Source organism: Protopterus annectens, chromosome 11.part0 (assembly GCF_019279795.1).
Source record: "Protopterus annectens isolate FY-2018-M chromosome 11.part0, PAN1.0, whole genome shotgun sequence".
Lineage (NCBI taxonomy): Eukaryota > Metazoa > Chordata > Ceratodontiformes > Protopteridae > Protopterus > Protopterus annectens.
In genome coordinates this window covers 1044795183-1044809995 of record NC_056745.1, presented here as the reverse complement: position 1 = coordinate 1044809995, position 14813 = coordinate 1044795183, and the positions used below count along the sequence as shown (strand labels likewise).

The following is a 14813-nucleotide window of genomic DNA, read 5'->3' as shown; positions in this document are numbered from 1 at the left end:
GTAGGGAAATGGAGGTTGAGGGGATTAAACCCTGGACTACAGGAAGCAGCAAGTTAACAGTGCATTGCCTTAATTCTTTGTGCTAAGCATATCCTTAGCAACTCATATCTTTAATTCTTTATGTTAACAGCCTTACAAAATTTACTGTACAAATTTAAATCAAAGCTAAGTCTCCTGTGAATTTAAAACATTAAAAAAAAGGAAATTATATATAATGCATGCCAAAGAGGAGTTGACAAATATGAGCATGCTAAAATTCTTTGAATATGAAGTCAGAAGCAAACGGGCATGTTTCATTATACTGCAAATCTGGTACTATAAGCTGAAAATGCAATCGGAAATTCAAAATTATTGTAAAGTTTTCAGGATACTGCAGCCAATGGCGTTAAAGTAATAACAGCCTTCAGACTCTTCTTGGAATTAACTTCATTATTCCTATAATAAACTTCACTGTATATAAAATGCTAACAAATGCATTGCATCATTCCCAAGAATATAGGATCAACTCAAACCAGTGTTAGCAGCAATTCAATGTCCAATTAAATTGAAATGGATAATAAACTGTTTACTGAGAAGTACTAATGAGAAAAAGTATTAATAAACCATTACTCATATAAAAAGTTACAATACTGAACTTGCTTAAAAGGGATACCATATGTTCTCAGAGGGCTGCTTTTCTCATCTTTTAGTACAGTTAGTGTAACATTGCCAGGACTTACTGTTCGGGCCCCTTTGAATTGCATTCTGTTATATATTTGCTCCTTCATTATAACATTTCATTAATAGTGAGCCTCTGAAGTGCGAGCTCAGATCCCCTTCCAGTTATACACAATTGTATTCTGTTCTCTTTGCTGTACTACTGACATTTTCATACTCAAGCAACCAATAAGGCATAATGCGTACATTTTAAGGAATCAGAGGAAATTATGTGACATTACATGGGCTGGCTAAGAAGTAAGAATTCTGCTGAAAAACAGACCACAGTTTGTACGTCAGAGAATATCAACACGTTGCCATTGCACAACCAATACTTGCAAAGTGTATATTTTTGATTGAAGTAGCAAAGAGTCTCAACAAAGGTACACTGAAACATTGACTATTGTGTGGGGTCATTAAATTATTTTCATTTTTTATAGTTTGTTTTAATACCATATATTAAATTTTATGCTGTGTTGTTCAAGGATTTAACATGTATTCATGCTGCCTGTGCCACATTTTATTTAGTGCATGTTCACCTTATTAGTTAAATAAGTAAGTCTTCTCTCTCAAGGCCATCACATCTACCACATATTACCATTCAGAAGCATTTCCATCTGCTACACATGGCAACACTGGCCTAGTTTCATTATTGCAGGCATGCTTTGTGGAGGCATAACCTTTGTTGAAAGGTACACTTCCTGAATTAGCATGCAGACCTTTCCTTCAGTTTTATATTTGCTTTTTGTGAGACAAATTTTATTTTAACTCAAAAATGACGGACTGATAAATTAAGTCTTGCTTCACACAATATCTGAACCATTAAGGCATATTGAGTGGTTTGATGTCAGTCGATATTTCAAAATTAAACAGACTGAGGTAGAAAGTAATATAAACTGTTTCACTACCTTATGGTTATGTTTACCATAGTAAGAAACATTAAACTGATCAACTGTTTTAAGAACTGTCATTTAAATGACTTAGAGCTTAAGACAAGTACTACTGAATGTTTGCATGCATTCAGAACACCCTTTCCTCTTGCATCACCGTTGTCTACAGTAATTTTCAATGAAGTGGTATACATACTTCAGATCCTGAAAAGTGATCTAACAATTTTAGCAGAAGAGACATTTATCAAAGAATATGAAATGTGAATTCCTTTGTAGTGTAGCTGTTTCTGACCCACATGCAGTGTAGATTATTATACCACTATAAGGACAACTATTGCTCATAACAGCTTCATATTATAGCATTCTTTGAGCACAAAGAAAGTTGGGTCTGAGCCTACATAACCTTGGCTAGACAGCAGTACTTCTGCATGCATTAGGGTGGTCCAATAGTACAGCAAAACAACTGTTCACTGAACTTATATGTTGGGTTCTAAAGAAGGCCATGAATCTACCTTGGTGAAGATAGTCTAACCTCCCCTTAAGAGGGATGGGAAGCTTCTGTCTCCATACCAACTTGGAAGGGAAATAGGAAGTGACTGACAATCAGTGTGTCACCATGAAGTGGCATACAAGACATTAATCTCCATTTTGTTGTCAGAATATGGAATTCCTCATGGGATGTCAGAGTCTAAAAACTGGCTAGCACAAGCAAATTAGAATATGTGCTTTACTGTTCCACACTCTCTACATTTTTACTAGACATCTGCTTTCCAAATGATGTCTGTCTGAAACTGGACAGGTATTTAACAGGGATTTGTGTGAAATAACTGCAGGGTCAACACAAGAAGTTCTTTCAATTTGCTTTGTTCAGACAGGACATTTGTATGAATTTGGTTTGTTTGACTATAACAGATGCCATTGACTTTAGTGTTACAGTTGACAGGGGTGTAGCTAGGATTTTCAAATTTGTACTGACAGCTCTCAAACTGCTACCCCTCTCCCCAGCCAAGCTACGGCCATTCTCGTAATTCACGGTTCGCTCTTTTAGTGTCGATGAAGAGGCGTTCGCTGTAATGCCTCTTCAGTAATACAATATAAATTCACTCAAACTCTGTTCCTTGAATTGAAAATTAACCTGAAATGTCAGTTCTTTGAAAAATGCAGCATGGTAGTTGGGGTAGAGACTTTATGCTTTTGTTTTCTGTAACTAAGGTACAGGTTTTGAGCCTGAGTAAATTACTAACCACCTGCTACCACTAACTAGGATGTTTCATTCACACACACCTACCTCTTAGTGCAAGAAATATGGACAAAGCCTAAAATAAACAGGGACAGATATTAAATAATGTTCTCGTGAACTTAGAAAGTTGCTAGAATAACAGGATTTGTGCTAGTATGAATTTTTCTAAGGACATGAAGTCTGAAGCTCAAATGTCTTTCATTATTTAGCAACTTCAGCCTTCAATGATTTTCTAGAAAATCACAAAATTTATGAGGAACAGACAAAAATATGGGGCAAAAATCTGGACATTCTGCAAAATTTGGACAGTTGAGAGGTATGCTACCTACCACACACACACACACACACACACAACCTCTCAACCTCTTACAGCAACAAACTCATAAATAAAACTGAGGCAAAGGCCCAAAATAAGGACATTTTTTTTAAATATTGCTCTTATAAACTTAGAAAGATAATAGAATAGTAGTAGGTCTTGCATCAGTACGAATTTTCTAAAAGGTATGAAATCTGAAACTGAAATGTCTGCATTATTTTCTAACTTCAGTCTTTAACAATTTGCCACTAATTTGCCAGAAAACTGCAATTTTATGAAAAACGGACCAAAAATGTGGTGCAAAAATATAAAACTGCCAGACAATACAGCTGGGAACCTGTCAAAGGAGGGACACCATTTTAATATGAGCACAGTTAACTTAGAGCAGCTGACAAAATTAGAGAATCTACATGCATTTCTGAAATGAAAGTAATGTACAACTCTGATCATTACAGTTATTTATAAAAGTAAAGTAAACCCTCTGTTTTCTTCCAAAATTGCTATTTTGTGGAGGGATCATTAGGGGAAGAGCAACAGTTTGAGTCAAAATCAGGGACAGTTGAGGTTTGGCTATGCCTAATTCTATAAAGCAATTTGCATGTACCTCTCAACCTGTTAATGCAATAAATCTGGACAAGGCCAAATATATTGAGGGAACATATAAACAGTACTAAAAATTGCTCTTGTATAAACTGGGACAGTTGATAGAACAGGTCTTATTTTAGCATGCATTTTTCTGAAGGTTATAAAGTCTGAAACTAGTGTGTCATTATTTAGTGACTTAATTCCTAAATCATTTGCCAGAAAACCACAAATTGAGGAACAAACCAAAAATAAGAAGCAAAAATCTATTCATTCTTTGAAAATCTCGACAGCTGGGAGGTATAGTCCAGCTAGGGGTGTCTAATTTTCCCGCCCTCCCTCCTGACAACACCATGGTGGAATGGAGCCTCCCCCAGCCATTCCAATGATCCATTACTTTGCTCTTTCACTCCATTTACCATAAACACTAATGTGCATACTGATTTACTTCTATGATGATTTGAACTTCATTTGAAAGTTTTATTTTGCATTTTACAGCACAAACACTAAGACATCTGCTAAACAAACTTGGCATTAAAACTTCTCTGCCCTTGAAACTCACATTCATTGAAACATTAAAACCCACATTCAAAGAAAAATACATTTTACCCGTGGCAGATAAAAATTAATTCTGGGCTGCTTTTAAATCATAGGCCCCTTGCATATGAAACATACATGTGCTCTTTGATACATCTTCCTATTGCTTTGAACATTTTTCCAGTAAACAATGAAACAAAACTGCCCAATTCAGACCATTTCCATCATAAAAGTCTAGTCAAACTTCTACAGTCCACCATTATCAGTAAATAATATGCACAATCTCTGAAGTAGTAAAAAAGTAATCTAAATAATTCCACTTTAAATAAATCTAACTAATGAAGAGGTTGCTGCTAGCAATCACCTTTATATTTCATGACTTCACCGAAAAATAGTGTCTGATGCCCCTGAGGAATAAATTGCCTAAATTACATTAATAATAAGCTAGTAATATTGCAATAGGAAATGGATGGCAAACTGATAAAAGGCTCATAGTTAGTGTCTTAACTTTCAGTACAGCAGCATTCACCCCTTATGGGAGTAGAACCAACAACCTTCTGCATTAAAAGCAAGTACACAACATTTTGTGCTACTAGCAATGTGAGCCGATTTAGCATAATCAGCACTAAACTTCTCTTCCCCTGCAGCTCTCAGTTCCTTGTAAAATCTATGCAATACTCAACTACATCTCAACTTCGCAGCACAAGAAGTCTGGAAAAAGCCAAATTTATTGGGGTGTGTCAAAAGGGCAAAAAACTGGAACACATTAAACATTGCTTGCATAATCTTGGAAAGCTGCTAGAATAAAATGCTTTGTTACCATCGTACATTTTACTGCCAAGGTCACTGTGCAGAATAGTCAGAACAACATACCACTATGCCAAATCACCTGCTTTGTGAAAGAGAGGAAGACTGAAACTTAAATGGCTATCATTTAATGAATTCAGTTCTCACCATAGCTGTCAACCTCTTAGCACAAAACACCTGGACAAACCCAGTAATGAGGGAATACAGCCCTCAAACATATTCAGTGAATTCAGTTCTTGCCATAGCTGTCAACCTTAGCACAAAAAACCTGGACAAATCCAATAACAGGGTATTACAGTCCCAAAAATAAGGACAAATTTCAAATAGTCATAAACTTAAAAAAATTGCTATAAAAAGGTTGTGTTAGTATATATTTATTGCTAGAATAAAAAGTTGTTTTACTATGTCACAAACACAGGGATAAGATGCAGACTACACACAGAAGGCACCCCAGCCAAGAATCAAACCAGAAAAGCTGTGAGGCAACAATACTGCCACTGCACCATCAAATATGTAAGGAAGTAAACATTCAGAAACCTGAAGTCTGAAATTTAAATGCCTGTCAATTTGTTAATCAGGACAGTCTGACTTGGAACAAAAAAAACACAATTCTCAGCAGAGGCCCAGGAAAAAATAATGCAGACATGTCTTTGTATGTAACATGGGGACACAAAAGCAAACCCACACAAACACAGGGAGAAGATACAGACCCCCCCCCACAAAGAAGGCACCCCAGCCATGAACCAAACCCAAGAACCTACAGCTGTGAGGCATCAATGCTACGTTGTTACCACTGCACCATCAAATTTCAAGCATTGCAATATTTAAGAACCACAGATACAGATATTGATCAGATCAAATATGAGGCAAAATCTGCAATTTTTACAAATGGTGGTGGGTAGAATTCAGGTCTTTAACACCTGTATACAAGGTACAGGGTTCAAGCCTGAGGTATTCCTCACCACCATGAAATAAGTAACCCAGTACATCCCACCTGGGGGCACACACACACACACACACACACACACACACACACACACACACACACACACACACACACACACTCCCAAACGTGCTTCCTGCTCGACCAACATAACGAATCCCAAATGTGTACAGTACATCCATAACGCTTCCCGCTCAACCAACATAATGAATCCTCTCCCAAATGTGTACATCCATACTCCACGCTTCCCGCTCGATCAACATAAAGAATCCTCCTTCCTGCTCGACCAACATAACAAATCCTCCTTCCCGCTTGGAAAGCATTTGAACTGGCCGGTCAGACGGAAATACATGTGTGGTGAGCTCCATTCTGACTGGCTGGCTGCCCTGATGATGTCATCGTGCAGTAAAGTGAGAAACAGTGAAAATTTAAAATGCTACCCCCCCCCCCTTCTACATAACTTGTACTGAAATCAGTACAGTGCGTATGCCTCCCGACGTCCCTGACAGTTGATATCTTGTTTTATGGTAGATTTCTTATTTAGGGGGTCAGGATTTGTTTATGCTTAGGTTTAGGATGAGAACTAGGATTAGGAATAGGGTTGAGATGTGTAGATGGAATTTTTATATGCATGTAGAGCTGTTATATTCTTTAATACCGTGCTTCCTTTTGTATATTTTAATTGAATACATTTTTCAAACATTTTTAAATGAGTGCTTTTTTAATGTGTGAATTTCATAAGATAGTATTCAAAGAAGTGTATTTGACACTAGTGACCTTGACTCACATGCAGCCATTTATCAAAGAGCTGCCCATGTTTGTACTGCTGACTAAACCTAGATAAGTCTAAAGGCGATTTAGTGAATAAGAGGGATATGTCATGGGGTGGTTAACTAATGAAGCTAGGGTAAAAGAACAAATGCTGCCTGAACTGCAGAATTATAAAATGGTCATAAGATGAGAAGTGAAAATATTGTTGAAAGCTAATCACTTGCTTCACTTCATACCTTCCCAGTAAGATTTCAGTAGGCTGCCTGGTTATGTGTATCTCTCAGCATATGCAGTCGTGTATCTTGTCCGATTCCATCCCATCCCTTACATTGCAATGTTGCTGAGCCTTCATTGTCAGACATATGCCAACCCATACTCTAAATCATATCTGTATGAGTCACTGTTTCATTTTTGTCAGATATGATTATACCACAGTCCTCACTTAATGTTATCGTTTTTTAGGTGACATTGCTTTCCTTCACAGCAGAAACAGAAGTCACGTTTCTTGATTATATTAAAGGAGGGTGAGTGATTACTTTGATTATTTTTCTTCATGTGTTGTTTGCGTCCTGATGTCATGACATCACAGAAGTAGTCATAGCAATAATATGTATACATAAGAAAAACACAAATATTATTTTATGAGAAGATTTAAGCAAATATTCGGTTATGATATTAAACTAAAAATGTAATGTAAAAAGGTCCTGGTATATGTACAAGACATCAGATGTGCTTGTAACTACTTCATCAAGGTTTCCTTCGGCAGTAACATTCAAGAGACCTCACGTGGTACAAGCTGAAACTATAACAGTTGGGAAGGTATCAAGAGTTAATTACAACAAAAATAGTAGGTGTCTAAATGTCATGCTGTTGTAATGTCTGTGAATTACTCCAGTTCTGCTCAAATAACTGCTATTTTATCTGCATTCTTATCATGGTACCTCTAACACAGCTGTTTTTTTACTGCATTTATGTTGCCATTTACCTTCCGTTGTATTGCATTTGCCTTTTATTTTGAAGTGGTTTTAGCATTCAAGCCTTTAAAAGAAAATATCTACAGTATGGCTATATTCACTGTTAGCGTTTATTAATTTTTTGGTTGTAAATGAACACACGTAGTGTAACATTACATTCTTATGGTGAAGATAAATTACATTTCATAGGATACTGCTAACTCCCCTTGTGGGAAAGCAATGATAATGTAGCTGAATCCAGGTTATAAAATGTAAGCTCTCACATGGTAAATAAAAATGAACTGCACCATGACAAATAAAATTGAACAGTGATATTGAAATGAAGGATGGATGTTGATTATGTATTTATTTGTATCTGAAACTATCAGGCCGCATTATGTAATAACATATAAATAGCTTAGCATGTTCAATTATAAATAGTGAGAGCATGCAGTTACCCTTCAACATGTTCTCACTTTTATGCTGTTAACAGTATTATGCCATTATTAATTGTTTCTTCACAGTGCATTTTGAAAAGGTAGGATTATGTAAGAGCCTTGTGGGAAATCATGAAAATTAAGTAATGGATACTATTCATAACAGTTGTAGAGGCTACTATTTCTTTACAGCAGTATGCCTAAAATATTACTAAGTAGTGAAAATATTGTAGATGTTTAAAAAAAGGCTTGAACATTTTAATGGTGATTAAAGTTTTCATATAAATTATATTACTTTAGAGGTATTTATGGGGTATTCAGAAAGACCTGTAATGCCACATCTCTACACTGAATAGCACAGCTGTATTAGCATGACATGGCCAAGTGATGAATGGCTAAGTATGCAGTATGGCATAGCACCAGCTTGGCAGAGGAAGAGCTACATATGTTGTCATCAGTGTAAGGAATTCACTTGGCCATCTATCTGCATCCGCTATCATAGCCACAGTATTGCCAGCATTCATGCTGGCTAAAGTAGCATAATTATGGGTGGGCACATGACTGACATTAAAGGGAAATTGAGGTAGAGTGCCCAACACTAGTTGCATCACATATACAGTGAAGTGCCTCATAGCTATTGCACAAGCACTGCATGCAAACCACAGAGGGTCCAGTTTAGTTCTCCATATAAATGAGGAGGAAAGGAGGAGATAAGAAATACAGAAATGGGACAAGAGGAACCAAGGGAGCACATACATAGTTAACATAAAAGAGGGAATGCATTGGGGAAGAATGACAGAGGGGAGGCCATGTACAGGAGATATAAAACAAACATAAATCATAGACAGATATAAGCAGTGGAAAGAGAGAGATGAATGCAGGGGGTAGACACGTGATCATTTGGAGGATTTGACTACAATTATAGTATGAAGAGTGACACATAAGGAAGATGAATGTCTTGATGACTGATAGGGTGGGGTGTGGGGGTACTGTATGACTGGCCCAGAGGAGAACACTGTGGCTGACATTCGGACAGCATCCACCTCTGGTGGTCCAATTGATGGCCACAGCCAGACATGTGACTACAAGCTTCAAATAGAGGCATTCCTTGGTCCCAGTGTGAGTGTCCAATTGTTGGCGTACTTCTGGCTTGAACTAGCAGCAGCACCTATTGCTGAGTGATTAATGGGGATCCTTCTGAGGAGGAGCTTCCATCTCACACCTGAGAGGTGAACACAGATGCTAACAGTGGGCTCTCTAGGCCACCTTCCACAGTGGGACCTTTGTCCCCCTGCAGTGAAGCAGACCTGGCAACAGCTGGTGACCCAGCAGTAGTCAGGTTGTCTGGTGCATCTCCAGATAGCTGCTGCCAAATCATATTCTGCACCAGCTGACCCTGTATATATATATATATATATATATATATATATATAGAGAGAGAGAGAGAGAGAGAGAGATGGAATAAAACAGATTAGTACACCTTTCTATGAAACTCAATATCAACATTTAATAGTAAACATCCACATACTACACTTATCCCACCACCTCGACAGCCTGTCAGTTCTCCTTAGACCAGCCTCCAAATTTAGTAAACTGTCATCTGCCTCCATAAGGTATAAAACAGAGAGTAATCAGTACAATTTGTCCCTGCCAACTCTTGGCAAGGACAGCAAAATATGGTGTCAGAAAATACAGTTCAAAAGCATAAAATGCTGGCTCTGTCTCACTAACATCTGTCTTCCACTGCTGGAGCAGATTTTGGTGATGCATCACTCATTGCCCTGGAAAGCTAGTACCAGCATCAGTTTCAAACATGGGACCATTGTTTTGACCTTGTAGTTGCTGCCTATAAACCTTTGCAACAAAAAGAAAAAGATGATTGCCTCTTGCCTACACCTGATGTGACCACTGCTAAAACAAATGGAGGAGTCCACATACAGGCTGCAGTTCAGAACAAGGAGGAAAATGGTAGCCGCACAGATGTGGCCACATGTTATGAGCACACATTAATGACCATTCGCATGTAGCAATCATGCTGATGAAAAGTATCACTAGTGCATACTGGCAGTGAAACAAGCTATGCAGTATGCACTTGACCTCCCAGCAACAAGCAGGAAAGCATGGATTCCTATCACATGATCGAAAATTGTAAATGGCGAACGCGTATTGAGCGAACCCGATTGGTGGAAATGTCAAAACGTCGTGCGTGTAACACGGAAATTGCCGTAGGGAATATTTTCCCTTTACTTCAATGCAGTGTGATCTCGAAGTAGGAATATTTAAGTAGCGGGGGTGTGGGCCTTGCAGCCCCCCACATGGTGGGTGCAGGGGGGCTTCCCCCCTGCTTACAGCGTTTAGGTAAGTATAGTTTTTTATTATATTTTCGAAACTTCAAACATTGCTCATATGGTGTCGACCATATGGTGTTCGATGTTTGAAACTTTCGAAAATATAATATAGACCCGGGAAGCATAATATCTCTGCGTGTGTCTGACAGTATATTTCTTTGTATCACTTTGTGACTGAGAAGATATGAAATGATGGTGGGAGTGGGGGTATGATGTACTTCTGGCATTACCTGCATTTAGCACTAGACAGCCTGAAAATGTTAGCCCCATCCAAGCTGCACAGGAGTCACCACCACAAACAGTATTTGTGAGCTGCACTGCCTCTGCTATGCTCTCACCTACCATAAGAGACATGACAATAGGTATGCATCACCACCATGACTCTGGGTCTTTCCCTGACCTGGGTACTTCCCTCTTACATCAATCTGTGGATGTGCAATTCAGTGATCCAGGCACAGGACAGCTGCCACACACACTCTGGTAAAGATGGTGATTCTACTATGTGACTTTCTTTAGGACATGGAACAGCTGCAAAGAGTGTGGGATGACCTATAATACATGCAGAGTGACAAGGCCTATAGGGACTTTAAGTAAGCATGCTTGCTTAGGTCATTGTCAGCCAACAAGACATCCATTGGTGCAGCTATGATGCATGTGTCCAGTACCCACAATTGTGCTTTTACAGGTCATACCCTCTATGGTGGATGATCAAAGCTCAGATTATGTGGATGCAACACACTGTACTTGGAGATTGCATCACTTTTATTTCTGGTATGGCAGTCTTCAGCACTAGGCACAAGCACTTCCATGGATGTGGCCACTGCTCACACTGCTCGTTGAGCTTTGCCATAAGGATTCCCCATCAGGTCCATTCCTCTGGGTCCCTCAGTTCTACACCATCCCTATCACCTGTTGGCCTACTGAGCCGTGGCTATTTGTGGGGACATGAGCACTATGTATCTATTACCTCATCATATGTGGGGCCACAGCAGGGGTCTTGTACATGCTTCAGAAGTGCTACACCATCCCTCAGATGAGATTCTGCCATACTGCAGGGCCATATGGTGCATCCAGTTTTGATCACAACATGGAAACTCCACCTTAACACTATAGGATGTGATCCCTGACTCTTCACAGACTCTTTCCCACAGTCATGATTACCATGTCCACCTCGTATAATCCTTACTTGCATGGTAGTGTTGTTGTTCCATATTACTGTGTCCCAACACTCACCCTGTGCAAATGATGCTGACTGTGCCCTGCCCACCTAATAGACTAATAAAATGCAGGACCAGTCAGGGCATTGTAATGCATAGCCTGAGTGAGTTATTGCAATGTGTGCATCAACTTTATTCTGTGTTGCCCACAACATGGCTCATACTTATAGACCAGCTGTTGTCTTTTTTCCAGTGCTGCTACATATTGTGCCTGCCTGCCTCTTATGTGGTACTGTTATAATATGTTCCTCTGACTACTCCTTGCTTAACTCCTCTTCTATACTGCTTCCACTGAGTTTTCAGGAAGAAGTGATATTTCCAAGTTGTATCTGCTTTTGTGCTGCCAAACTGTGTAACATGGTTCAGTTAGTGAAGGAGACTAAGGCTATGCACTGCTAATGAGCTGCTTCCTGTGGTATGTTGTACAGCAAGTCACTTAACCAGATAATGCTTTGGGGAAACTGGGAAGCTGGGCAAGGCTCCTCAATGGTCTCCTGGACAGCATGCCTAGTAACTATGAACCTATATCTTACTGCATGCTTCAGGCACATACTGTAGTGTGCCAACATGTATCCAAAAAGAAAAAGTGGGCCTTCATGAGTCTAAGCACGTGTTTGATGACATTCCACATCTATGGCAGCACAGTATCATATGCTATTTCTGCCATTGCCTGGATGCTATGGATGGAGCTCATCAACCATTGTTTCAAGGCATATCATGCATCACCAGCAGTGCACAACAATGGATACCATTAAAAGAGGCCAGGTGCATTCATCTATGAAAATGGCATATCACTGACTCTCTGTCAAAGTGGACACCTACCAGCTAAATGTCTCAGTGGGATGTCACTCTGCAAGAAATTATGGCAGAGGTCACAAATGTGCTCAGTGTAGGAATCATGAGAACTGCATGGGTGGTATACAGACATTTTCTATATAATGCTGCAACAACAAGTAAATAATTCCAAACTCTTGCAACAAAGAAACACAGAAATACCAGTGAATAACAGCTCTACTTTCCAAGAAAGATTTTTTTATTACAGAAACAGAATATCTCTTAGCGCCTTGGCCACAGCCTTTACAGAGTAAAAAACTTCTCCTTCTAAAATCCTTCAATATATACCCACCTGAGCACTCTCCATTTCAATTAATTAATTACATTTCAAATTAATAAAATACTCTTCAATCATTATTTAAAACCATCTCTACATAAAACTTTGCCAATTCCATTCCTTATTCAACCCTCTTGGTTGCAAGGTATCATATTTCATTATAAGAATTGATTCCTTTCTCCTCAGTGCATACTTTAACACATCTGCATTTCCATACTGATATGTTACTTGTTCTAAAACTGCCACCTTCATTTCCTTTATTTCCCCTCCATGTACTGTATTAAAATGTTCCGCTATTGGACTCATCATTTTTTTATTCTTCACATCCCTTTTATGTTCCTTTATTGTTTCTGCTAGACTTCTCTTCGTTTCCCCTGTATAACATTTACCACATGGACAACTTATGTAAATTACCCCTTTACTTAAACAAGAATATGTTGCCAACGGATCAGAACTCTTCCTTCTTATTTTCTCTACTTTTGTTATTATATGCTGACAAACGCAACATTTTCCACAAGGAAAAGTCCCCCTTGTAGTAACATTGTTCTCAATTTTCTCCATTGGTCTTATGTATTTCCCACGTACGTATTTTCCATATAATGTCCAGTGCATTACACACAACCTGCCACCTTAATGAGTGGAAGCCCTTCCAGATGATACCCAAGATGCCAAACAGAACAGATGGTGCTTTGCTGACAAAGATGGTATAATTAATAGATCACGGGACTTCAGGAGAATGGGCTATGTTGTTGAATGCCTGCGTAATAGTAGTTCTGACATCTGCAGTCTGTGGAAACCATGTATGCTCCTCCATGTGCTGCAGCTTCACATAAAGGAACTAGTGTGGGATTTCCACAATCTGCAAAATTCTTAATGTATCCCCTGCTGGGCACTCAAAAGTCCTCATATCAAGGATGGGTAATGCTGCTTAAGCCTTTGTGTCCCCCGGGTGTAGCTTGATTCCTTGTGCAGGTAGCACATTCGATTAGGATAGTTTGATTCCATTTGTGGGCAGCACATATCTACTAACTCTTTTATATTGTCTCTGATGACGTGGTGGCTGACAACAATGTCTAGGCTTTGCAGGTGATGATATATTAGACTTTGACAGACTTGTCTGCAGTACAGAGGAGGATGACATATAACATCATGAACACTGCCTTTGAAGGTGGCTACTAACACATGCTTCTCTCCTAACATCATAATGGATGTAATGATGCTATACATGGGGAAATTATGGCAGTCAGAGCAAATGGTCAATATGGCTCCTTGCACTGACCTTATATTTCTGAATTGCTCCACCAGGTTTCATTTCATCATTTGCATATGCAGTAGCTTTCATTAGCATATCAACAGTAATTATGCCACTGTGCAGTCATTCTCATATGATACGTACCAGTATAATTGCTCCATTAGTATGTCCATACTACTCATGTTTCTGAATTATCTGTTCCCTGTCCACTACCATTCATCATGCTGTCCTGCATAAAAATGTGCACTAACTGCTTCTGAATAACACAACTGTCTTATTGCATTTGACCTTCTATATGGAATATTGTCTCAGAAGTGGCAGTGCATCAATTTTGCCTTTTTGTTTACTTTGAATGTGAGATTTGTATAATTTTTTATTTAAACACAACATAAGACTTCATTTTTGATATATTTTAGCTTTATTCAGTATTTTATGCAAATACAAACACACACACACATACACGCACAAAGTGTTTACATATATATATATATATATATATATATATATATATATATATATATATATATATATATGGATCACCACTTGTAACAGAACCCATTTTCTTAGCCTGCACTACAAGATTTTTTCACTTATGTGACAGCAGACCACCCCCACCCACATATTCCATTTATGCATTTTTTCTGTATTCTATTTTTTGGCCACCTGGTTCAAGTTCTTTTCAGTTGGTTACAGTAATAACTTTGTCTTTTGAA

The 14813-nt window shown here is 38.6% G+C and overlaps 1 protein-coding gene across 1 annotated transcript in view; it reads left to right on the top strand.

Annotated features, from left to right (window-relative positions):
* Positions 1–14813, top strand: part of LOC122815689 (copine-8) — a 3116673-nt gene that overhangs the window by 2279227 nt on the left and 822633 nt on the right. The window contains exon 13 of the mRNA XM_044088391.1: positions 7245–7306. Coding sequence (XP_043944326.1) covers positions 7245–7306 — 62 coding nt within the window. The remainder of the gene's footprint in view (positions 1–7244; positions 7307–14813) is intronic.